The 25845-nt window shown below is 30.8% G+C and overlaps 9 protein-coding genes across 9 annotated transcripts; 6 read left to right on the top strand and 3 right to left on the bottom strand.

The window, feature by feature from the left end:
- Positions 1 to 814: 814 nt before the first annotated feature.
- BX663DRAFT_499248 (cytochrome P450) lies at positions 815 to 2723 on the top strand (the record flags this gene model as incomplete). Its single annotated transcript, XM_051526152.1, has 1 exon — positions 815 to 2723. A coding segment is annotated over exon 1 (1607 nt), but the record flags the coding sequence as incomplete, so codon positions are not given.
- Positions 2724 to 3344: 621 nt separating this feature from the next.
- On the bottom strand, positions 3345 to 3755 carry BX663DRAFT_428717 (uncharacterized protein; the record flags this gene model as incomplete). Its single annotated transcript, XM_051522697.1, has 1 exon — positions 3345 to 3755. A coding segment is annotated over one exon (411 nt), but the record flags the coding sequence as incomplete, so codon positions are not given.
- Positions 3756 to 7937: 4182 nt separating this feature from the next.
- BX663DRAFT_499240 (uncharacterized protein) lies at positions 7938 to 9035 on the top strand. The gene is made up of 2 exons (XM_051526151.1): positions 7938 to 8148; positions 8224 to 9035. Exons 1-2 carry the CDS (start codon positions 7968 to 7970, stop codon positions 8808 to 8810), a joined length of 768 nt encoding a protein of 255 aa, XP_051386191.1. The 5' UTR covers positions 7938 to 7967; the 3' UTR covers positions 8811 to 9035.
- A 1334-nt stretch (positions 9036 to 10369) lies between these two features.
- On the top strand, positions 10370 to 11155 carry BX663DRAFT_499237 (ORMDL family). The gene is made up of 5 exons (XM_051526150.1): positions 10370 to 10530; positions 10584 to 10696; positions 10760 to 10908; positions 10987 to 11027; positions 11057 to 11155. Exons 1-5 carry the CDS (start codon positions 10446 to 10448, stop codon positions 11134 to 11136), a joined length of 468 nt encoding a protein of 155 aa, XP_051386190.1. The 5' UTR covers positions 10370 to 10445; the 3' UTR covers positions 11137 to 11155.
- A 273-nt stretch (positions 11156 to 11428) lies between these two features.
- On the top strand, positions 11429 to 12030 carry BX663DRAFT_499236 (uncharacterized protein). The gene is made up of 2 exons (XM_051526149.1): positions 11429 to 11716; positions 11777 to 12030. Exons 1-2 carry the CDS (start codon positions 11524 to 11526, stop codon positions 11839 to 11841), a joined length of 258 nt encoding a protein of 85 aa, XP_051386189.1. The 5' UTR covers positions 11429 to 11523; the 3' UTR covers positions 11842 to 12030.
- An 86-nt stretch (positions 12031 to 12116) lies between these two features.
- BX663DRAFT_499233 (uncharacterized protein) lies at positions 12117 to 16432 on the top strand. The gene is made up of 11 exons (XM_051526148.1): positions 12117 to 12296; positions 12357 to 12501; positions 12578 to 12744; positions 12814 to 13649; positions 13711 to 13805; positions 13873 to 14192; positions 14255 to 14590; positions 14653 to 14815; positions 14882 to 15100; positions 15175 to 15832; positions 15922 to 16432. Exons 1-11 carry the CDS (start codon positions 12146 to 12148, stop codon positions 16300 to 16302), a joined length of 3471 nt encoding a protein of 1156 aa, XP_051386188.1. The 5' UTR covers positions 12117 to 12145; the 3' UTR covers positions 16303 to 16432.
- Positions 16433 to 16580: 148 nt separating this feature from the next.
- BX663DRAFT_499232 (acetoacetate-CoA ligase) lies at positions 16581 to 19414 on the bottom strand. The gene is made up of 9 exons (XM_051526147.1): positions 19322 to 19414; positions 18829 to 19167; positions 18590 to 18770; positions 18505 to 18532; positions 18328 to 18442; positions 17739 to 18242; positions 16948 to 17660; positions 16849 to 16887; positions 16581 to 16750 (listed from the first exon to the last, which is right to left on the bottom strand). The coding sequence occupies exons 2-9, from the start codon at positions 19103 to 19105 to the stop codon at positions 16655 to 16657; spliced, it is 1953 nt and encodes a 650-aa protein (XP_051386187.1). The 5' UTR covers positions 19106 to 19167; positions 19322 to 19414; the 3' UTR covers positions 16581 to 16654.
- Positions 19415 to 20273: 859 nt separating this feature from the next.
- BX663DRAFT_499227 (pantothenate synthase) lies at positions 20274 to 21822 on the top strand. Its single transcript, XM_051526146.1, has 5 exons — positions 20274 to 20366; positions 20459 to 20596; positions 20698 to 21017; positions 21120 to 21156; positions 21215 to 21822. Exons 1-5 carry the CDS (start codon positions 20357 to 20359, stop codon positions 21652 to 21654), a joined length of 945 nt encoding a protein of 314 aa, XP_051386186.1. The 5' UTR covers positions 20274 to 20356; the 3' UTR covers positions 21655 to 21822.
- A 1379-nt stretch (positions 21823 to 23201) lies between these two features.
- On the bottom strand, positions 23202 to 24820 carry BX663DRAFT_428542 (kinase-like domain-containing protein; the record flags this gene model as incomplete). The annotated part of the gene is made up of 5 exons (XM_051522688.1): positions 23202 to 23530; positions 23609 to 23740; positions 23846 to 23942; positions 24052 to 24339; positions 24446 to 24820. Coding segments are annotated over 5 exons (1221 nt in total), but the record flags the coding sequence as incomplete, so codon positions are not given.
- Between the last annotated feature and the right edge of the window lie 1025 nt (positions 24821 to 25845).

Raw genomic sequence — 25845 nt, 5'->3', positions numbered from 1 at the left:
ATGTATTATATTTATTTGTTTATTAGTAATAATAATAATAAAAAGAAAGGGTGGAAAGAAAAGAAAAGAAAAAACAGCTTAATAAAACTCTAATAATGTAAAGAAGTGAATAGAATTTAATAGAATTTACTCCTAATGATACATACATTTAACATTGCATTTTTCTATAAACAGAATAAATATGCTGCTGTTTATAATGATTTTGTTGGATTTTTACTAATTTGGAAAAAACGGGAGAGAGAGAGAGAGAGAGAGAGAGTGAGAGTGAGGAGCGATAATAGTATGTTTTTATTCACATAGAAAAAATTCCTGTATTAACCTTGATTTAGTAATAAATAGAAACGACATGATCATACTAGAGTAAATAATAGTAGTCACTTTTGTACACACATTTTAAATAACCCTTTCAACTGTCCAAAATATTTCTTCAAGATGATTGTGGATTATTTAATAAAGGAAAAGAAAGTCTGTTCGTATGTTTGTCTATTTATTTATTTATCTTGAAAAAAAGAAAAATATCATAAATGTATGATATTATAGAAGAATAGTAACTTCTTATAATACATTTTATTCTTTTTTTTTTGAAAGGAAGAAGAAGGTAATTCCAAGTAAATAGATGAATAAACAGTAGGCTTTTCTTTAATTCCTCAATAGAATAGACATGTTTATTATCTGTAATATGCAGCGTTATTATGTAATCCTTCTTTAAAAAGCACTTTTCTTTTTCTTATTGGTAGTAAATATTGTTTCACAAGGAAAAATAATAATTTTGAGATTAGACTTCCAAATTTATACATTTGCTCCAATTTTAGATAAAAAAAAAAAAAAAACTTAATCTACTAATTTAATTTATCTTTTTTTTTTCTTTCTTTCTTCCTTCCTTCCTTTCTTTCCCTCCTTTTTGTTTTCTTCTTAATTATGATGGGGATAATAACAAAAATAGGTTCCTACTTGTTATCGATCGTCTTTACCGTCCTTCTCTCAAAGGTGGGCCAAAGTATTGTTTGGAGTAATAAGCGAGAGGATGGTTCTACCAAAAGTCCTTGGGCACCAAGTCCTTCCAATTTACCCTTTTTGACAAAGGGGCTAGATGCATTTCAAAGGGAATCATATCAAGCTTTAACTCGCTGGTTTCATGACTTGAAGGCTCCTATCTACTCAGTTCAATTAGGTTTAAAACGTATTATCGTCCTTAATACTCCTCAATTAGTTTATCAGGCCCTGATTGAGAAGGAACAGTTAAATTCATCTCGTAATTCATCAGACACCATGGAGAGGATCTTGAGTGATCAATGCAAGACGGTGTATACCGCTCCATTTTCACTTTATTGGTCTCGTATTCGACGTGCTATTTATCTTGTGATTGGTCAGAAATATGTTGCGCAATTCACTCCATTCTTCAAGGAACAGGCGAAGAGAGTATCGATAGGGATTGAGGAAAGTATGACGAATAAGGAATCCAACTCACTTGATACAGCTGAATTGAGACAATTAGTGGATGTGATTGCCATGGATACTGCCCTATCTCTTGTTTTGGGTCGCCATCAACAACAACAGCACTATGATCCTGCTGCCATGCTGTCCTTGATTCAAAAATGTCATGCCCTTGAAGCTCGTCAGACACGTAAATACAATCGTCTCGGTCAGTTCTATCGTTTTATCAATGCTTGGTTAGATGTCAAGAGTCTCTTTACATTAGATAGTATCAATATTAATCTTCGAAATGGGATCCTGGAAATCCTTTATCCATGGTTTGAGCCTATCTATAAGATACGGTCAAGCGATGAAGAGAGACGTAAGCTCAAGTTGACCTCCATTGCCACCAGTTTATTAAACATTGATCCCTCCAAGAATGATCCTAACCCCGTTCAGTTGACAAAGGATGAGATCCTTGTGAATGTCATGCATATCGTCTTACATGCTCATACCTATCTGGCTTCATCCCTCTTTACCCTCATTCAACGTTTAGCTACTGAACCTGATTTTCAGAATCGTCTACTGCATAGCGACTCATCGGAGGAGAGACTTCGTTTAGCCTCTGCCTTTGTCTCTGAGACCTTACGTCTAGATCCACCTAACCGTCTCTTGGCGTATGGTCCTCGCACTGATTATGACTTTGAGGCAGTCGATGGTACCATGTATCGGGTTGATCAAGATACTGATTTGGTCGTCAATCTAGATGCCATTCATCACGATCCACATTATTATTATCCTAACCCGGATACTTTTTATCCCGATCGCTTCTTAAAACCCGAAACTCACACAACAACCCTCCTTTCCAACTCGTCGTCGTCGTCGTCATCCCCCATCAAGCCAGCAAGGGATCATCTCGCCTTTGGTGCTGGACGTCGTGCCTGTTTAGGTAAAAGCGCTAGTGAGCAATGGTTGGCTACGACTGTCATTCAATTGGTGAAATCCTTTGAACTTCGAGGTGGTGATGTATCAGAGAAAATTCAAGTGTCTACTAATATTTGGTCTTGGGTAGGTCGAACTGAAACGAAGGGGGATACCATTAAATTTATTAAACGATAAAAAAAAAAAAAATACCCAACTTATTTGTTCATCTATTTTTATACAAATATTTATATTATGTTTCTTTTTCTTTTCTTTTTTCTCTAAATAATAATATTAATTATATTCCACTACCAACTACTGCCAATAAGTAATTTTAATAAATAAAATAATAATAATAATAACGATCCTATTTACAAGCAAGAAAACACACACACACACAAAAGCTATGAAAACAATGCTTCGTATTTCTTTTTCATATTATCCGCAAAATCTTTCTGTTGACGTGTAATAGAAAATTGATGATGAACGATATCGAGACATAATATCAGATTAGCATGAATACGATCCAAGGTGGAAGATGGATCATTTGGCTGTTGATATCGAAATCGTGCCGCTCTCAATAATATCTCCCAGGCATTCAAGATCCATTGTATATCCACTAAACAAGCATAATCACGAGATAACATGAATTGAACGAGTCGAACCATGTTTAGGGCAACCTGGATCGATAGGTGCACAAATGGCATATCAAAGTTAATCTTGGAAGGATTTAAGGATTGTATAAATCGAATACAAAATTCATCATCAGATAACCTGAGTTCTTCCTCTGTAAAGTGTTCTTGAAAGTGTCCTTTAAGGTGTTTCATCTTGAAAATCATTCTAAGCCAAAAATCAATATGATGATGATGATGATGATGATGATGATGATGATGATGATGACGATGTTGTTGTTGTTGTTGTTGTTGTTGTTGTTGATGATGATGACGATGATGTTTATCATCTGGATTGTCATCTTTCCATATATGTTTAAAATTTATTTGAGCTTGCTTAAATTGACGGATAAGCTCCTCAGTGCTGGTTTTGGTTTCTATAGGGTCCTTGGGAACATAGGACTTGGTCATGACTAAGTATTCGTTATAAAGTACAGTTGTCGTTAAGAGAGCGATCGGTAAATTATCACACTCTTTTTCTAATATCGTAAAGAAATGAAGATCATCCCCTGGATCTTCAAAGAGAGGTAATGACAGTTGAAATTCTTTAGGAAGTATAGATCGATACCAATGTCGCATCGCCATCTCCACATGATGACCAAAGAGGTTTATATAGGAAGGGAGATCGTCAGCCTCCACTAATTGTCCTCCCTTCTTGATAAGCCTCTTGAGTTGTCGAATGTACTTTCCCATTCTAATAAACTGTCTTTCTCGTTCCGTATCACCAGATGAAATGTTGACATCAATCATATCATACTCTTCCAACAAATTCAATATGCGATGTGGCTTAACGGAACGTTGCCTAAACATATGTTTGGTAACAAAGCGCAAGTCTAAAACTGATCTTGTGTGAACGATACAACGATAGATACGACTGAATAACACACATTCTTCTGCAAGAGAGGATGACGCGTTTAAATTCTTGGAATCATTATAATGAGGAAGTAAAAGATGATAGATACGCTCTGCCAAACTCAAATATCTATCTGCATCAGCCTCATCTAATAGCTTGATCTTATAGATTGACATAAAAGTATAGGTGAAAAGTGTTTCTAGATTGACTTGATCAAAACGGTCTTCAATCAGTTCTCGCGCTTGTTCAAAATAATAAGCAGCATACTCTGGAAGAGCACTTTTAGGCAAGATGGAATCAATGTGCTTGCATGAAGTGAATTGGCAGATATGACTACATAAAGCCATGACAGCAGACGATTGGAGCAAATCGTTATCCTTCATAAAGAGTCGAATAAATTCTGGAATATAGATATGAAAATGTACAAGATGAAGACATTGAAAGTAAGTAAATATGAGTCGCATCGTGATGGTTGTGAGATCTTGAGAAGAAATTACTTTTGTTAATTCCTGATGAGAAGACTCACATTTCAACAAGGTAGTCGTATATTGAGTCATACTCTTTAAACGAGATTTACTATACTTTCGCCAAACCAAGATGGTAATCACGGTATGATACGATGATGCATTTTGTGACTCAAAATAGACTGGTTTATTAAATGGGAATGGTAGACTAGAGGTCTTTTGTTGATGTATGGTAGCTGGAACCATACTATTTAAGCAAGATATCAGTTGAGAATAAGAATTAATATGAGTATCCAATGACATATTACCATTCCTGACAGTCAAAATCCAAGGCTTTCTGGGTTCCTTTGATAATTCAGCCTCAATATCATTCGACTTGATGAGTCTATGATGTCTCTTTAAGTTTTGATGAGATGGAAAATCTATTTTTTCTTTATCCATGCTATTATCCTCTTGACAGTATCTGGATGCAGGTATAGGATGTAATAGCGTGGGTGACTCCTTTATATCTTCAGCAATTGATACTGTGTTACAGATGGTGGGATCTATTGAATTTTCAATTGATACAGGTGAAGGATAGTTGTTCATCATCCATTCGTTCTTTCTACAACTACTACTCTTCTTATTTTCTTTCGGCCTATTTTCATTTACAAGTTTTAATACAGCAATTTCTTTTTCCATGCTACTTATTTGTTGTTGAATTTCATTAATTTGTTTAATGTATTCAAGTTCTTGTAAATATTCTAGATCTCTTGGTGAAGGAATAATTGTATATTTACAGTCAATTCCAAAATTTTTGCATCTAGTTAACATGTGTGTGTTTTTAAGAAAGAAAGATAAATAAATGTTAGTTTTGAATGATGTTTCTTTTTAATAAAAACATCTACCTCGCACAGGGCTGTTCATATGAACATTTTCTTTTTCTTTGTCGACAACCTTAAGAAACCCAATATTATTAGAAGAATGATGATGATGATGAGTTAATTCATTATTATTATTATTATTATTTTTTCAGTTTTACCATCACAAGGTGACTTTTTTATAGTTGACATTATGAATATTTATCGTTATATATATATATATGTATATACATTCATATATATACATAGATTATACTATTTTGTTATTGCTTTCTTTTACTTGAAGAAATAAAGAGAGAAAGAAAGTAAATATGTCAATATAAACACATATTACATAAGTAGTATGAATGCAAAATTATACAGTTCAAGGTAAGATATGACTCCAATAAGAAAAATTTAGCCAATTAAAATAAAAGAAGAGGTGTCCGAGATACCGCGACCCTCATTCATAGACGACTCCCAGCATGAATAATGTTGCTCACTTTCAAATGGATGATATGATAGGGTCCTATTTATGATCTATGTATGTTGGACTAGAATAAAGGCAAATTATGACACTATATACAAGTTTAATATATACATCTCCACTCTAGTATGGATGACTCTAATATTCGTTTATCGAGTAAAAGTGATCTCTCGGTAATAAGAATAATTATTAAAATGAATAAACAGTATTTTTTTATAACTTGTTCTCGAGATTTAATGAATAACAGCTTAAGATATGAATATAAATAGATAGATTATTCTTTCTTTATGTGGAATTAAATAAGAACAAGATAGTCAATGTCCTATACAAGAGAGCCAATACAGGTCCGTCAGAACATGTTAATTAGTTGCAACAAGAAAGAAAAGATACAAAGGACTGCAAGTACATGGATACTTTTTTTTTTTAATTTTTTGAGCATTACAGTGTAATAGTTTTACATGATCAACTTGTCTTGGTGTGTCTAGAATCCTTTGGATAAAGTAATCTTTATTAGGATGCATTATTGAAATTATTTTATTGATAAGCTATATTGTGTACTATTGCTGACAACACAAAATTCAATATTTTGTCTATACATTATGATTGAACAAAGAATCGTAAAACTGATAGATACCAATTAAAGAATAAAAAACCCAAATTTGGCAAATACATAAACGTTGTTTTATTTGAAAAAATCTATTTGTTAATGTCTACTTTGCAGTAAAAAAAAAATAGGACATAATAATTGGCTGACTGAAAAAAAAAAATAAAATAAAATAAAGATTAGAAGAAAATAAAACGAGTGGTTAAACTATATATTACGGAAGCGGATGACAATACTTCCTTTCTAAGATTAAATCTACTATTTTGTTGTTGTAATAGTTGTACATACATTGCGTGTATGTATGTATGTATGTGTGTGTGTGTGCATAGATTTCCTAAACCGTTTGTAGTTGTTCATGTCTGATTAAGATTTTTATAAGAATTTCTTATTTTCATTACTATGCTTTAAAGTTTTATCATTATTTTTTTCCGATTGTTCTCTCTAGTTCTATAGACCAAAAAAAAAAAAAAATTTCCAAGATGAACATAATATGTATGTATTTAATAAGAGCCAATAAAATAATCTTTTGTTGCTGCTGCTGCTGTCAATACATCATAAAAATAAATATATTTTTATATATAAATAAATTATAAAAGTCCGCAATTAAAAAGAAAAAAAAAAAAAAAAGGATAGATTAAACCAACGATATGATAAACAGCCAACTGTTTGATCAGATTATCGTCGGGTGTGTGTGGGAGAGAGGAAGGAAAAAAGAAAACAAAAGAAAAAGATGATATTCTTTCTTTCAAAGGAATAATGACAATCATCTATTCATGAAAATCTATAATCACAAGATAAACCAATGATTGGCTTCTTATATTATCATAAATGATATGTGTTACATTATGCTTATTGGAACAAAATGCTTGTCTAAAATTGCATAAAACCAATTTATCATCTGAGAAGAGCTATTTAAGTCGTAAAAAAAATATCTTATTATTATTACATCTGTATTTACAAAAGATAGATGATGTGAACTGTTACTATTTTTCTTTTCGATTCAAAAAAAAAAAAGAAAGTAAACCGGGGGGAGGAGAAGGGAGAAAGCGGGGGGGGGGCTATTACTATGTTATACATTATTATACCTAGCATTTTATTGCTTAGGAACATAATAATGAAGTAGAAATAATTATCAAAAAAGTAAGGAGAATGATTACGACAACCGAAATTATCTTTTTTCTTATTGGTTTAAAATTATGAAATAACAACAGGACAATAAAATATTGCTTTTTTTTTATCAATCATTCATGATCCAATCATATTTCATATTTAATTCACACGACCCTATGCCAATAATCTAGAAGATGTTTTCCTTATTTATTCAAGCTATTACCCATCTCATCATTTTAGTAATAGATATATTTGAATTAATAATTACTATTAAAAAAAAGAAGTCATAACATGTTTGTATATTAAGAGATGGAAAATATAGGGTAGAAGGAGTTTAGATAATCTCTCTCATAAATATCTATGTAAAAAAAAAAAAAAAAAAGAATTTCTCTCGACTCAGTCAAAGTGACAAATTTCCCAATTAGGGGAAATTGCAAAGTTATAATATACCGTGAGTCATGGGCTGACAGAGGATCAGTCGAAGTTTCAAAATCCGTTATATCTTTCCTAAATTTTCCTTTTTGCATATAAAACGAATTAAATTTTTTCCTCGTACTTGGCCTTTTTTTTTTTTTTAGTTTTTTTCCCCTTTTGCTTTTATCTTCATGTCTACTAATTTCAATAATTTTATTCTTCCTTCAATTAACAATAATGGAAATTGTTTAGAAAATTATTATCGTTATTTAGTAGGCATGTCGATAAATCAGCCCTTATCTCTTGTAAATACTATTATTCAACAAAATGATATGAATCAATATCAAAAGCTTTATGTAGATACATTAGTTGGTAAACAAGAAAAAACAAACAAATGATAGCAAAGTTACGATGGGTTAACATTATATAATGCATTTCCTCTATTAGATATTACGACACTTACAATTCGTATGTCTTGGCCAATGGAATTATCCAGTACAAAAGAAGGACAGCCAGTTGTGAATACACATGTCTTTGTTCGCCATTTATTAAAAAGATCTCGTGCCACCCGTTCTACCCTTCAATTAGCCATCTTTTATCTCTTTCGAATTCGTCCTTATATTGCTAAACGTAGTCAATTGGATCCTATTGTGAAATGTGGACGACGTATGTTTCTTGCTGCTCTGATTTGTGCTCATAAATATTTGTACGACAATACTTTTACAAATGCGAGTTGGGCCAAAATTAGTAAATTACCTGTCAAAGAAATCAATGCTGCAGAAAGATCTATATTAGAGATGTTAGATTATCGTTTATATGTCTCTACTGAACTTTATCAAAAATTTGAATCTCAATTAAGAGAGGCAATGCCATCTGCTACTACTACTACCAATAATAAGAAACGATCATTTAATCATGACTCTGATGAAAGACAAGAACCAGTGATTATTAAGAAGCAAAAACAGCCCTCCTCCCATATTAACATCACTCATGGCATCCCTACACCTGAAGATGATAAAGTTGACTTTTATTAATTTATTTAAATTATCCAACAAAAAAATACCCCTCTCTCTCTCTCTTTTTTTTTCTTCCTTTACTATGTATGTACATTTATGTTCAATGTAAACAAACAAACAAAAAGTATCACGTAGTATATAACCCATATTTTGTTTACTTTGTAATATTACCAATAATAAAGAAATATGTAATCATTCTTATTATTATAATAAGAGAGTGGGCTTTATTACTGCTTACATAAAGTTGAGTCGGCGCATTTGGTTGAAAAAAAAAAAAAAGAAAAAAAAAAGAAAAGATAATAATTAAAGCTACGCGGCAGCCATTCATCTATACTGCGGTAGTTTTTATATTAATAAGAGAAAATGGATGACAGTGATAAATGCTTTTTTAGTGGATTTTATTATTACATTGAATTGACTTATTCTGTCTATGAAAAAAAAAAAACAAGAATGGTAAAAACAAACTTTTAAAAATCCTTTTTAGAGGTATAAAAGAAAGACAATAGTATCAATCAAGTAATTATTATTTTAACACCTGAAGAAGTTATTATACATCAAGTGGTGCAGATAATAGAGCAACAACAGAAATTAAACAGAAGAGGCTTGTCAAGGAATATCATTACTCATAGTATAATAAGGATAGATTATGTATACAAATATGAGTAAAATATAGTTTTTTATATCAGGGCAAATGTATTTATTTATTTTAAAGACAATCATGTATACTTCAAGTCTCTATTTCAAGCTTACTCTTATTGGATCAAAGGAGTTAAAACCTAATCTTCTACATCATCCATTATTATATAATAGACATGTTGATTAGATACAAAGTTGACAAAGCCCTAACACTTTTAGACTTGGATGTAAAAAAAAAAACAATAAATATATTGCTTCCAAACAGTTAGAAGTAGTATAGTTAATAAGGTCTTTGTCCTAAAGAAAATTAAGCCCATCTCAGAATTGTACAAAGCCTTACAAAAAAAAAGGGTGAACCTATTACTACTTTTAGCAATGACTCATTCTCTTCTTCTATAAACGGTAAGAAAACAGCTCCAACAAAAAAAAAAAAAAAGATTTGCCGTATCATGTCTTGCAAAATAATCTAGAGGTACTAATTTAAAGACACAGAATGGACGAGGAGCTAATAAATATGTCATGCTTATAAGATGAAAGATGCTTATTCATGACTTCAAAATATAATATGAGTACTTTTATGTGACATTTTCAATTGATCTGTATCATTTTAATGTGGCGTTTCTCTTTTAACAAAGATATGCTGTTTATACTCTAAAAGTACGCACGTACTAACTTGGATTCTTTGAATAAAAATAAAAAAAAGAAAGAATTGTTAATCACTATAATTATTACTTTGATCTTCTTGTTCCCATATTACTTTTTTTTTTTTTTTTTTTTTTTTTAAAAAAAAAAGCTTAAAATTGTTATTCATTTATTTTTTTTTTTTTTTTTAAAAAAAAAAAAATTTCAAATTACCACATTATAAAGCCAAATATGATTGTTTAACGCTTAATTGTTTGGAAAAAAAAATATTATTTTTTTTTTTTTTTTTTTTTTTTTTTTTTTTTTTGTACTTTACCTCCTTATATCCCACATTATATTATATTACACTTTTTTAAAATAAAATAAAATAAAATTATGGCAACAAAAGAAAATAAAGCATATACAACTCTTGATCAGAGTTCAATGCCTAACTTTAATTCGTCTTGGGTTAATTATAAAGGTAAAATTTATATTCAATAGATAATGTAAAGCTTAATTGTTTATTTCTTGTAGGAGCATGGCTTACAACAATCTTTGTGATAATTGCATTAAAAGCTTTATTTACAATCATACCTTTTTTTACACCAGAAGCAAGTTGGACATTAACTAATTTAACTTTTAATTTTGTAAGATTATTGCATTCTTGTAAATTATACATCGACATTTATGCTATTCTTTGTTTTTTTTAGGGTCATTATATTATGTTTCATTGGGTACAAGGCATCCCATTTGAGAATAATCAAGGAGCTTATGATGGATTAACATTATGGGAACAAATTGATGGAGGAGTTCAGTTTACTGCAACTCGTAAATTTTTCACAGCAGTTCCTATAGCTTTGTAAAGTGAAATGATATATATATATAAAAGATAAATTTAACGAACTAATACCCTTTTTTTTGTTATTATTATTGATAGATTTTTATTAAGTACACATTATACACATTATGACTTTTTTTGTTTGCTATCAATTTTACTGCACTTTTAGTTGTTTTAGTTGCAAAGTTGCCAGTTATGCATCGTGTTCGAATCTTTGGCATCAATAAACTTGATTATGAGATGGATTAAAAAAAAAAAAAAAAAGAAAGACATAATTCTTTCCTTTCTCTCTTTTTTTTTTTTTTTGTTTTGTTATTATTTGCTGTTATTACATAAATTACACTTGGTAGTGTGCTATCAAATAAACTTTTTTTCTTTCTTTCTTAGCAAAATATAATCTATTTTTTTTTTCCTTATGAAAAAAAAAGTGGTACAAAGAAGCATCATGATATCATTCAAACAGTAGTCATAGTAGGAGTTTCATCGTATTTTTTTTTTTTTTTTTTTTTTAAATTTTATATCATCATTATGCAGTAATATTAATAATGCGTGTATAATAGATTTATAAATATAAGAAAAAGAAAAAAACTTCAAATCAAACTATTTTTATTTTATTTTATTTTATTTTAATCAATCATGTCAACTTATAATACAGCTAAAGAAAACGAAAAAAAGATGAATGAAAACATTGACAAGTCTGCAGAAGAAGCCAAGAAAGAATTGTCAAAGTTAAGAACTGAATATGAAGAATTTAAAAGAAATGCACAACCTAAAGTAAAGGAAGCAGAAAACTATTTAACTTCACCAGGCGCAATTGGCTTCTATCAAGGTAAAAAAAAAAAGAAAAGTTACAATAGTGTGATTATGTTATTCATAAATTCAATTTTAGGTGTTGTTGTTGGTGCTTTCATTGTATTAGGTTATGCTAAATATAAAGGAGGATTAAAGTTTTAATAATAAAACTACAACAAGAAGGTTTCAAGTAATCTAATTTTTGTATAGAAATCCGCTGTTGTCAATAAGTAATTTGTTTCTATAATAAAGCCCTTTATTATTATTATTATTAAAGGAATAAGAAGAATAGAAGAAGTGTATTTAATATGCTTTATTTTATTTTATTTTTACAGCAAACAATAAACCGTCTATTTTTTTTTTTTTTTTTTTTATGTATTTTCAGGACTCAGTTTAAATATCAATCCTTTTTTTTTTTGTTTATTTATTTATTTTATTTTCCCTTTCCTTTTCTGTTATTTACATCATGGTTGATAAAGGACTTTATTCAGACTTAAATAATCATCCTCTATCTGAGGTGCAAAATAGAAAAGAATCAATAATGACAAAGTCATTGAGTGATGAAGATAAAATACAAGAAGCAACAAATACACTTGATAAACTCAAAATAACAGATCGTATGCTTTTTCCCTTAATTACTCTTTTTATTTTACTGATTACGTTTATTTTTATTATAGAAAATAGAGTATTTAAAAATATTTTACCTGAAAATAATGACCTGGAAACTGAAGTAGAAGGTGCATATCATTGGCATATTAAAGATTGGAAAGCTTTAAAGAACAAATCCCATAGTCCAATCTTTCACTTGAATGGATTTCCTTGGTAAATTAAATAACATTTATTTTTATTCTTATTCAAGGTAGACTTGACTCTCTTTCTTTTTTTTTTTTAAAAAAAGGCGTATTTTATTGTTTCCTAGAGGAAATAGTCAAACGAAATCTCTTTCTGTTTATCTTGAAATTGCTAATCCAAAAGAACATGGTATTCCTGACGATTGGCATGTGTGTGCTCAATTTACACTTGCTATATCTAATCCTGAAGACCCTACTATCTATTTCACAAACAGTAAAACCAACTTACTAATCATTCATTTAAAATTGTCTTGTAAATCTTACTTATTCTTTATTTTGTTAGGTGCTAATCATCGTTTCACAGCAGAGGAAGTCGATTGGGGATTCACGCGTTTTTATGATATAGAAGAACTTGAGCAATGCACAGTTACTGGTAAAGGTCCTTTTATGGTCAATAACGAAATGATTGTTTCAGTATTTGTTCGAGTTGTGAAAGATGAAACTGGAGTCCTGTGGCATAACTTTGTCAATTATGATTCTCGCAAAGAAACAGGTTATGTAGGAATTAAAAATCAAGGAGCTACTTGTTATATGAATTCTCTTTTACAATCCCTTTATTGTACAAATCAATTCAGAAGGGCAGTCTATCAGATACCTACTGAAAAGGATGAACCTACCAAGTCTGTCGCACTTGCTCTTCAACGTTGCTTTTACAATTTACAATATGCTTCAGACCCTGTAGGCACAACTGAATTGACTAAATCATTTGGTTGGGATTCGTTAGATGCATTCATGCAACATGATGTACAAGAATTTAATCGTGTCTTGCAAGATAATTTAGAGGAAAAGATGAAGGGAACTCCAGCGGATGGTGCTATTTCTAAATTATTTGAAGGCAAAATGAAAAGTTACATAAAATGTATTAATGTCAATTTTGAATCTTCAAGGGTAGAAGATTATTATGATATTCAATTGAACGTAAAAGGATGCAAAGATTTAAAGGAATCGTTTGATAATTATATTATGGTCGAGACATTAGAAGGTGACAATAAATACATGGCAGAAGGGTATGGACTTCAAGATGCACATAAAGGGGTTATCTTTGAAACCTTTCCTCCTGTTTTACATTTACAATTAAAGCGTTTTGAATATGATTTTATGAGGGATACAATGGTGAAGGTAAATAGAATTTTCATGTCATGTCATTGTAGTCTATATTTATTTATCCCTTTTTTTATAGATTAATGATCGTCATGAATTCCCCGCTGAAATCAATTTAGACAAGTATTGTTCAAAGTCTGACGAAGATGGGCCATATGATTATGAACTACACGGGTAAAAAAAAAAAAAAAAATAAAGAGAATTATGTCTATTATCATCACTCATATTCAATATTCTATAGTGTTCTTGTTCATAGTGGTGATATCTCTGGTGGTCATTATTTTGCATTAATTCGACCTGAATCAAATGATAAATGGTTCCGCTTTGATGATGATCGTGTAACACCTGTTTCTAAAAAGGAAGTCTTTGAAGAGAATTTTGGTGATGAGCCTCTTCGAGATAATCATTCATCTTCTCTCTATTCTAATGGTCATATGAGAGTGAATAATGCTCGTATGATAAAACGATTTACAAATGCATATATGTTGGTTTATGTTAGAAAGAGTAAATTGAATGATATTTTGGGTCCTGTTTTAGAAACAGATATTCCTCTTCATTTAAGTAAGTTTATATCATTATTTTATGATAGGACTAAAAAAAATAGTGAACCTTGTCCTTTTTAGAAAAACGTTTAGATGATGAAAAGGCAATAATTGAAAGACGTAGACAAGACAAAGAAGATATGCAATTGAATGTAAAAGTAGCTGTTTTATCAGATAAATCATTTGAAGACTATCAGGGCTTTGATTTAGCTACTTTAGATGATCAACGTTTAGAAGTATCATCTCAGGTAGATGTATTCAAGAGGCCTAAATTAGAAAAGTTGAATGTATTTAAACAGCAATTAGCAGAACATTATCAATTGGAGACGGATCAATTTAGGTTATGGAGTGTTATTTATCGTCAAAATAAAACAATACGTGTTGAACAATTGATTACTACAAATGAAGAACGTTCAAGTAAGTCGACACTACCTCACTAGTCTTCTTATTCTTTTACCCTAATATTTATCTGTGTATAGGTCTTGAGAAGCTAAGAGAACAATGTTGTGTTGAAGCTTTACATACTGGATTTACAAAATTATATTTGGAATTGGCTGATGAAGATCAACCTTTACCTGTTATTAAAAATGATCAATTTATTATATTTATAAAGTACTTTGATATCAAGGAACAAAAGATGAGGTTAGTCATGATTTTTTTTTAACAAATCCTTTTTTATTTATATTGACTGTTTTTTTTTTGTTACAGAGGCCTTGGTCACTTATTTGTTTCTTTAAATGATAAAGTCAGTCATATTTTATCTACTTTGATTGAAAGAGCTGGATTACCTAAAAATACTTCTATTCAAGTATATGAAGAAATTAAACCTCAAGCTATTGATATGATTAAGAGTGATCAAACATTCCGCAAGGCTGAACTTCAAAGTGGTGATATCATTTGCTTCCAACGAACATTATCTCAAAAAGAGTAAAGTGAATAGAGTATAGTAGAGAATAGAATAGCATGTGTATTGTATTAACTTGCTGTATCTTATATTATAGAGCATATGAAATGTCGAAAAAGGGATTTATTACCTCTGTTCCAGATTATTATCTTTCTCTCTATAATAGAGCTTGTGTCTTATTCAAGCCAAAGCACAACAATACGAATAAGCATCATGAAGAAATTAAATTAATTCTCGATAGAACTTCAAATTATATGGCCATTGCAAACAAACTAGCAAACGAAATCCAAGTAGATGCTAATAAAATTCGTTTAACTTCATCTCATGCTATCACAAATCAACCTCGAGACGTTATTCATTACAAGTCGGGTATGCGATTAGATGAAATGTTGATTCACTTACCTAAACCATTGGATTATCTTCATTCTGTTAACATTGATACTTTAAATGCACCTGTCATGTATTATGAGGTGATGGATGTGAATATTGCTGATTTAGAAACGAAACGATCTATTGAGGTCACTATTATTGGTCCTACATTACGTAAGGAAACAAAGGTGACAGCTCTCTTACCACGAACAGGATCTGTACATCAATTATTAGATCAAGTAATTACAAAGGGTAAAATGGATATCAAGGACCCTAATCAAATTCGATTGTATGAAGCTGTTAATGGTAAAGTTACAAAAGAGTTTTCACTTGATCAAACTGTAGATAATGTAGGATGTGAAAAATCATCTATTGTGTATGCAGAGGTAAGTTTTGTATTAGCTATTCTTCGCTTCCCTTCCCACTTTTTATTTATTTATTTATTTTTTTGTGTGTGTATACATACGTATACTAGCCTATTCCAAAAGATGAATTAGACATGGATTTAGATTCAGATCGTCTTATTCAAGTAGTTCATTATCATAAGCATCCTACAGACTTTCATAGCATTCCTTTCCGATTCGTAGCTATCAAGGGAGAACCATTTGAAGAAACCAAAAAGAGATTACAAAAGAGAACAGGATTAGGTGACTTGGATTGGAAGAAAGTAAAGTTTACGATACTAAGAAATTTGAATGCTCCTGTACCTCATGTTGAAGTCATTGATCAACCTGACTTTGAATTACGTAAAGCACGCCTTCAAGAAGAAGATGCCCTTGGTTTAGATCACATAGATAAATCATCTAAAAGCCGTTTTAATAATGTATTTGAAAAAGGTATCTTTATTAGAGGTTAAACACACACACACACGCATCTTTTGTGTATGTAATTTCTCTTTTTAATTCTTTTTATGTATTTTATAATAAATGTATAATAATAATAATAATGACAATAAGTAATTATGATCTTTGTTCCCTCCTCCCCCCCCTCCTTCAAATTTGAATATCCTTAAAGAAATACTTCTATTTATCTATTTTACTGCTAGTAAGCATTTAACCCGTTCTTCATAATGAGTTCGATTATTTCAAAAAAAAAAAAAATAATAATCCATGTTCCTTATTTAGACTAAACATCTTATTCTGAACATTCAATGTTTATTTTGTAAAATTCCATATATTCTAGTAAAAGAAAAAAGTACATATGACCCATTATTGTTCCAGTTCAGGTATATTGTAATATAAATCAAGACTTTCTGGATTAATCAATGTACCAGTTGCAGTTACTTTTTGTCCACTAATGATTTTCTGTATTTAATAAAAGGAAAAGAAAAAAACAAAAAAAAAAGTGAATCCATGTATCTATTTTTTTTTTTTTTTTTTTTTTTTTTTTTTTTTTTTTTTACCTTTACAGCAACTTCGACTTTCTTTCCATTGATTGTATGCTAAAGAATAAAAAATAGTTAGGATGCGTATAAAGACACAGACAAATACAAATAGATTACAGGAATATCTTTAATGGCAAGGATAAAAGCAGGAACATGTCTAGGACTTAATTCATTTCGAATCATGACCTTGAGTTTCTTGACCAAATCCTCTGAAAGTTGTTTAGTATCATCCTTCATCTTTAAAAACAAGATCACTCTTTCATCATCTTGTCCCTTTAATTTTTGACCGACGCATAAGGAATCCTCAATTCCTTCTTGTACATTGATTTTATTCACAATGTTATAAATCTCCGCACTACCAAATCGAACACCATTTGGATTTAAGGTACCATCTGAACGACCCAGCATGACGACACCCCCTGTCTTGGGATTGATCCAGACAAAATCACCATGATACCAGATATGAGGATAGACATCAAAGTAGGCACCACGGTATCTGCTACGTTTAGTGTCATCACCATACATAGAGACAGGCATACATGGGAAAGGGGTCAGACAGACTAAATCACCCGATTGAGCAAAGACAGGTGTCTGATACTCTGTCCAGGCTTCGATATTCATGCCTAAACATAGACATTGAATCTCTCCACGATAAACAGGTAAAGCCGCATTATGGCCTGCAAAGAGTGAACAGATATCTGTACCCCCCGTAATGCTACCCAACATGATATCCTTTTTGATATGATTGTAAACAAAGTCAAAACTATCTGGTTTAAGAGGAGATCCAGTAGAATATACTGCTTTTAGTGTATTTAATTGACAAATATCCTCTGTAGATAGATAGATAGATAGATAGATATATTTAGTTAGTTAGTTAGTTAGTAAGAAAGAGACATTAGTTTTCTTACTTGGATAAACTTTAGCTTCTTCTAATGATTGGATGTATTTTGCTGAAGTGCCGAAATGAGTAATGTTTAATTCGTCAACTAATTCCCACAAGGAAATAGGAGCAGGTTTAAATGGACTGCCATCCCAAATAACAATAGTAGCACCTAGACTAAGACCCGAGACAAGCCAATTCCACATCATCCAACCTGTTGTTGTATAATAAAAGAAGACATCCTCGGGTCCCATATCACCATGAAGGATATGCTCCTTTTTAAGTTGAAGTAAAAGACCTGCACCTGAATGAACAATACATTTAGGTAAACCGGTCGTTCCAGAGCTAAATAAAATAAAAGCAGGATGATGAAAGGGTAATTGAACAAAGTCAATTTTGGAGGGCAAATCAGTCACAGTTTGTAAGAAGTTGGACCATGAAATACAATTTGGGATATCCTTTTCATATTTCTCTAAACCCGCAGCTTCACTCACAAATGGAATTAATACCACTTTTTTAAGACACGGAAGACCTTTAAAATCATGTATATATATATATAAAAGAAGAAGATGAACACATAAGTCTATGACCCAATTTCAATTTCGATTTCTTTATACCTTTGACAACTGTCTCCAACTTTGGAATATGATTCAACGTTTTACCATTATAAATCACAGCATTAACAGATATTAAAACTTTAGGTTGAATTTGTGAAAATCTATCAAGTACGCCCTATTATTTGGATACTATTAATATTATGTCATCTATTCTATATTGTATAATAATAAACTTACTGTTGTTCCAAAATCAGGTGATGTAGAACTAAATCATTCTATTAATTTCATATTTTCTTTTTTTATCGAATATCATGGAATTTACCTCCAAATGGCACCAATACTTGTTGTTGCCAACATAGCAATAATAGCTTCTGCACAGTTAGGAATATAAGCAGCAACGCGATCCCCCTTTTCAACACCCATTGCCTTAAGGGCTTCTGCACATTTCAAAACATCGTTGTAAAGTTCTTCATAACTAATATATCTTTTACCATGTCCCTCACCTATTCCATATATTTAACTTTAATATATAAAAAAAATTTTTTTTCTTTCTTTCTTTACCAGTAGCTATGATTGCTGTCTTTTCTGAACTTGTACACCACAATAAATTCTCAGCAAAATTAAGTCGAGCTTCTTTAAACCAGATAGGAATATCATCCATCATTTCAGATTTATCGAGGACATGATTTCCTTTATTGGATGAGATTATATTTGTATAATCCCAGACTTCAGACCAAAATAACTCGGGATATTTAACAGACCAACTCCATAATTGACGATATTCCTTTAATGCTTGATGTTTATACTTGCTTTGCATAAGCAAGCGAAATTTTTCCATCTGTGTTCTTTCTGGATGTGTAGGTGTCCAAAGACATTTAGGATCCGTTGTCAACACGTTTTCTAATACAATAGTAGCCGTCATTAAATAATTATATAACTATTTAAAAAAAAAAGAGAGAGAGAGGGAAAGAGAAAGAGAGAGAAGAAGGAAAGAAAAGAAAAGAAAGAAAAAAAAAAGAAAGAAAAAAAGAAACACATAAACACAAAGACTTACTCGCACGCAAACCAAATAAAAAGAGGCTCTGCTATAAAACCGTGGGATAATTTACCTGACTTAAAGACGGACATAAGGCGTTTAAAAAAAAAAAAAAAAAAAAAAAAAAAGAATAGAAACCAGCCATAAACTATTACAATTCTCAGGGCAACAGTCACAAGGAACTGTAAAAAATAATGATAATATTCTCACACGAAAGGATCTTCATTATAAACACGATTAGGTAGCAAGTGGGTACACCATATCTACGACATATTAGATCACCCAGACCAGTGCAAGATACATATTTATAAGATTTAAACAAAAAACCTCTCTCTTAAGAGACAAGAGGCAATACATATATTTAGAAAAGAGAAGGGGATAAAAAGAAGATTATTCTATCAAGTCTAATTCGCTAATGGTAAATCCAAACAAAATATATCTTCGAGGCTTCTCTAGGCTTCTGTTAAGGCAAAAAGTTCAAAAGAAAGGAACAATTATAACCACTATCTTAAGGTAAACGATATTTATTTATTTCGGATTATATAGAAATACTTTTATTTTTAGACGAGTTAATTTTATTTGTAAATCTATAAAAAGAAACTATTACTCGCTATTTCCTTTTTGTTTGACAGCCATTGAGACCCAATTTGGATCTTTAAGTTTACAGCTATGACAAGTACATACATACATACATTCTTTCTCTCCTCTTCTCATTAAATTGACATTTCTTGACCTCAGTAATTCATGCTCAAAAGTTAGTATTAAATTCAAGTGTAATAAAAAATCACACTCTACTTTTACATATATTTTTACTAGCTTCAACTTTATTCAAAAAAAATACTATAGTATCGTTATTATCTAATATAGAAAATATCATTTGGACTTTTTACGCGTAAAATAAACAGACAAGTGCATAAATCAAAAAGATAGGACTGAATTGAAAATCTATGAATCTGACTCATAAATAAGGAAAATTATTTTTCCTTCTAAACATTTATTTATTTATTTTTTATTTTATTTTTTTTTTTTTGTAGTCTTCATTAGCAAATAATAATGAATGCGCGTAAGTCTTTATTTATTAACATCTTCAAAGATCCGCTTTTCAAGATCATTCATCATTCTTAAACAAAAAAAAAAAAAAAAAAAAAATAAAAGTTAAAATTCCTCCAGGCATCAAAGTTTTTAATAAGATTGCTGATTTTCGACAATGGCGTCACAGTCTTCTTTTAGACCGTAAAACACTTGGTTATGTACCTACTATGGGAGCGCTTCATCAGGGCCACCTTGCTTTAGGTAAACAAAAAAAAAAAAAAAAAAAAAAAAGAAGAAGGGGGAGGGGGAGTTACTCTTTTACTAACTCTTTTTTTTTTTTTTTTTCTTTCAATCTCTTATAGTGTCGGCTGCTAAAAAAAGATGTGATCATGTTGCACTTTCAATTTTTGTTAATCCAGCCCAGTTTGCACCTACAGAAGATCTTGCAACCTATCCTCGTACTTTACAAAATGATTTAAACAAATTAGCAGACTTGGGTTTTGATTCAACTGTGTTTGTTCCTCAGGTAGAAGAAATGTATCCTGCAGGTATTGATTTGGATGTTTCTAAACAAAAGGGTACCTTTGTAGAGGTTTTAGGTCTTTCAAAGCAATTGGAGGGTATCACCCGTCCTAACTTCTTTAGAGGTGTAGCTACTGTTGTATCTAAATTTTTAAACATTGTAAATATACATACGTATACATACATACATACATATATATATCAAAGAAGTCTTTTTTTATTTTCATTCATTAACTTACTTTTATTTTCTTTATACATATAGGTTCAACCTGAAGATGTCTTTTTTGGTCAAAAAGATAGTAAGTACATATATACATCTATCTACATAAAACATATTGGTTTCTCATTCTTCTCAAGTTCAGCAATGCTTTGTAATTCGTAATATGATTCGTGATCTTCATTTTCCTTCCAAGATGCATATTTGTCCTACTGTAAGAGATGAAAATGGCCTGGCCTTATCTTCAAGAAATGCCTATCTATCAGCTACTCAAAAGAGATACGCACTTGTCTTGTCTCAATCACTTCAACATATGGAGTCCCTATACAGATCTGGGAATACAAATGCTACAGAGCTTGTTCAAGCAGGTGTTCAATTAATTGAACAAGCTGCAAAGGAGGTAGATGCATTGAATGAAGACTGGAAGATTCGTATCGATTATGTCTCTATTAATTCTGGAAAGGATTTAAGAGAGATAAAAGGAGAAATTCCTAAAGAAGATGGTTGTGTAATCAGTATGGCTGTATTTGTTGGCCATACTCGATTGATTGATAACTTGTGTTTAGATATTCATTCGTAGAGGAAAAAAAAATTAGATGACATTCATTAAATAATTTTTATTAAGCAATTATATATACATATACATATACACATACATATACACATACACATACACATACACATATATTTATTTATATATTAAGGAGTTATTTGTGACATGGAAGGCATTTTTGTTGAACTAAAAGTAGGAGGAGGGGAATCATTTTTAACGGGTAATAAAGTAATCACTGATTTAGGTCTTAATAAGTGTCGACTCGCTGAGGATTGGTGTTGTATCATGAATGGAGTATAATGACTACTACTACTACTACTATTAGTGGGTATTATGTCCGTTGCCAGCAATGGATCATTCCATTCTGCTGTTGTTGCCATCATGTTCTGTTGAATTACACCTGTAATCCAACCACATGCAATACGAAACACTTTAGAGGATCCATCTAGCTTTGATAGTTTTAGAGCTACAATACGATTCTTTTGTATATCTTTTGTAAGAGAAATGATTTCAATGGAAAAGACAGCAATGCCAGGTTGCTTTTTATCAACAGGATCCTCCTCATCTGGATTGTTATTATTATTGCTCATGATGTGTGATGACAATTTACTCGTAGCAGCAGCAATTGGTAGTCGATGGACATTAGGGGGTGCTAGGGCTAAGCGACTATTTCCAGTATTGACGTTAGGAAATGGTGGGAAACGGAGAGATCGACTCTCGTGGGTAACTACAGTAGATGAATGATATGGGAAAATACTGGATAAGACATGACTTGTGATACGTTTAAATTTATTACTGAATCGACTATTGTTAATGAAATGATGTGAAGAAGAACGATTTGTGTCTGATAGCCCTGCTGTGCTGCTACGACTAAAAGAGGCTTGACTGCCACCATCATTTGTATTGATAGATGGATTCGATGATATCATTTTACTATCTCTTCGTTTCAACTTGTAAAATGAGCTTGTTGGTTTAATATCATTGATATAATCATTAAGAGCCATTACACACATGAGTCGATCGCTAGTGACTCGATTATAAGTGATGCCCATGATATCACAGATACTACAGATAACACACATCATTGTGATTTCATCTTGTTGCACCATATTGTTTTGTAACGAGACTGAAGATTCTCCTACACCAGTTAATTTCATTGCTATCTGTGGGGTCAATTTGAATGTATAATAATGAATTTGATCTTTAGCTACACGTTGATACAATTGTGACAGACTCACGTTCGACGTAGATTTACGAATGATAGATCTAGGTGGCGCAGGAGCATTATGATTGTTGTTCTCAGACGATACATTCGTTAATGATCCGGTATTTAAGAGGTAAGTATTAGATAAGCCATGAAGACTAGTACTATTACTAGAAATGACATGACTGTTCTCTGGTTGTTTTAATTTTCGAAGTAAATGTCGAATAGGTGACTTATTGATACTACCATGTTGAGTAGGAGAGAGTTGGATCTGACAAGCAATTTCGTTGATTTTCTGAAGGAGTAAATGGCGTTGTCTTTCACTATTCATAAATATATCTTCTGGTTTGGATGAATGTGGTATAAGAAGACTTGTAAAATACATGGAAGGGCTTTTAGGATGACAAACAAGGGTTCTTTTAATCAATTTTTTGGACCTTTTCTCTTCTTCCATATCTTTCATATACATATATTTTAATTTCTTTTCTTCGTTGTTAAATGGTGTATCATAAGTTGATATCTCTGGTAAGGCACCATTCTCTGTCAACCACTTGTCCCCTTTTAATGCTAAATGAACTCGAGCTCTCTTTGTTTTATCGACAGACATACATTTCATGATGGTATCTCTTAATTCTTTACTAACATGATTTGGTATAGTAAAATTACCAGATGTTACATCCTTTCTTAGATCACCTACAGCTGTATAACAAAAAAAAAAAAAAAAAAAAAAAGAGGGGTATAAATAGATATTAAATATGAAGTCATAGTATTACATACTATTTGCTTTGGAAAAAGGTTCTTCACCAACAGTCATACGATATAATGAAACACCTAAACACCAACAGTCTACTTCTGGGCCAGTATATCCATAACCATTAATAATTTCTGGGCTATAATATAACATAGATCCTTAAAAAAATATATATAAATATATACATATATAAATATTAAAAGATAATTATCAAAAAAAAAAATAAGGTGGAGTGAGGGAGAAAGGAATCTATTCTATTTTACCACAAATTGTCTTTAATCTTCTTCTACCAAATCTATTTCCTAGCCCGAAATCAGCTATTTTTACTTGATTATTTTTTGTTAAAAGAATATTTGGTGCCTGAATATAAAAATAATCTCAGTTAGGCATAATTTTTTTTTTTTTTTTTTTTTTTTAAAAAAAAAAGGGAGGGGGGAGGGAAAGGAAGGGGATGATGGGAACTACTCACCTTCAAATCTCTATGTACAACCCATTTAGAATGACAATAATCCATTGCAGCTGCCATTTGCCGAAATATATTTCTAGCTTCAATCTCTGATAACTTTCCTCCTCTTTTCTGTAAAAATTCTTCTAAATTTAATCCTTCGACATATTCCATCACTAAATACAATGAATCCGTTGTTTCGTAAGTTTCATATAATTTAACAATATTTGGATGATCTAAAACTTCCATGAGGGCTATTTCTCGAACAAGTCTTGACATGACACGATAATCATGGATTCTCTTATCAATAATCTAATCATATACACATATATATGTAGATGTAAATAAGTAAGATACATATTCATATACATTTATATATATATATATATATATATTATACACACATATAGATATATACCTTAATAGCAACCTGCTTTTTAGTTAAATAATGATATGAAAGCATAACTCGACTAAATTTGCCTTGACCTATTTGTTGAATAAAAGTATAATCTCCAATGCCTTGCAAAAGTGTGTCTGGACTTGGAGGATATTGCTTTTTAGTTATAGTTGTAGTAGTAGAGGTATGTGGAGGTTTTCGAACCTTTTTTGTATGTGTTGATATTGGAGGTGGCGAAGAAATAACAGGTGATGTCTTTACTAATTTTTCATTGCGATGATTGATTTCTACTTGTCTATTATTATTTATATTCGGAATGGTTGAAGTCGTTTGTTCTCGATTCTGTGATTGCCGTTTCCATTTTCTAAATTGATCTGCAACTGCATTAAGCCCCATTGACTGACAAAAAGGAATTACTTGGAAGAAGAGAAAGAGAGAGAGAGAGAGGAAGGGCGAAGAGTAAAGCAGGAGTAAGGAAAAGGAAGGTACAATAAGAAATAAAAATAAAATAAAAGAATGATAATAAAATTCATTTTTATTGCTTTTGTCAATTCCGAGCTCTGATCTAATTTCAGGTAGAAACCATGCCCTTATTTTCCCAATATATAAAAAGGGACTCCGACTTTAGATAGCAAAATCAACAATAAGTTTTTTTTTTTTTTTTTTTTTTTTTCATTATACAGTCTAGTTTAATTAAAAAGACATACATTCCTAATTTTGCTATAAAATATATATTATATTAGAAGCTTCATCGTTGACATCAATATTGCATCTTGTTGTATCTTGAAACAAAAAAAAAAAAAAGAAAAAGAAAAAAGCAACTATGATCTATTTAGCGTGGTTCAGTGTAACTGTACACAACTTCTTTAAAAGATCTAATTTTATCTCAATTCTAAACTAATAATTCGATATCTATTATAAAGGAAATGTAATCATTTAAATATATTTATATATATCGGTTCTTTAAAGAACTATTCTATTCTTAAAGAAGAAGAAACCTAAGAAATGCGTCATGCTTTATAAAAAAAAATAGTGTTGTATGCCACTAAAAAAAAAAGAACCTGTTTGGTACGTTGTGAAAGACCTTCTTAAAAAAAAAAAGGAGGAGGGGGGGAGGATATATCAGTCTCTTTAGTTAACAATTAGTCAAAATATACCTATTATTGTATATCTGTTTGTTTTGACATAATAAAAAGTATTTATATTCTTTTTCATTGTTAACTAATATTAACCAATAGAAAGTTAGTTATTTGTGCCTGATAATTCTCTACTATTAAAATAACAATTCCTACACTACAAAAAAAAACAGTTGGTTTCAGTATTATTTCTGAATTTTAGACCTTTATTTGTATTCTTATTCTTAAAAAAAAAGCGGGGGATATTCTTATCTCTTCGTTATTAATGAATAGCCAACATTGACT

This window comes from Cokeromyces recurvatus, assembly GCF_025118155.1.
Source record: "Cokeromyces recurvatus strain NRRL 2243 chromosome Unknown BX663scaffold_4, whole genome shotgun sequence".
In the NCBI taxonomy this organism is placed as follows: domain Eukaryota; kingdom Fungi; phylum Mucoromycota; class Mucoromycetes; order Mucorales; family Mucoraceae; genus Cokeromyces; species Cokeromyces recurvatus.
The sequence above is the reverse complement of the archived record's forward strand: the minus strand, read 5'-3'. Positions and strand labels throughout refer to the sequence as shown.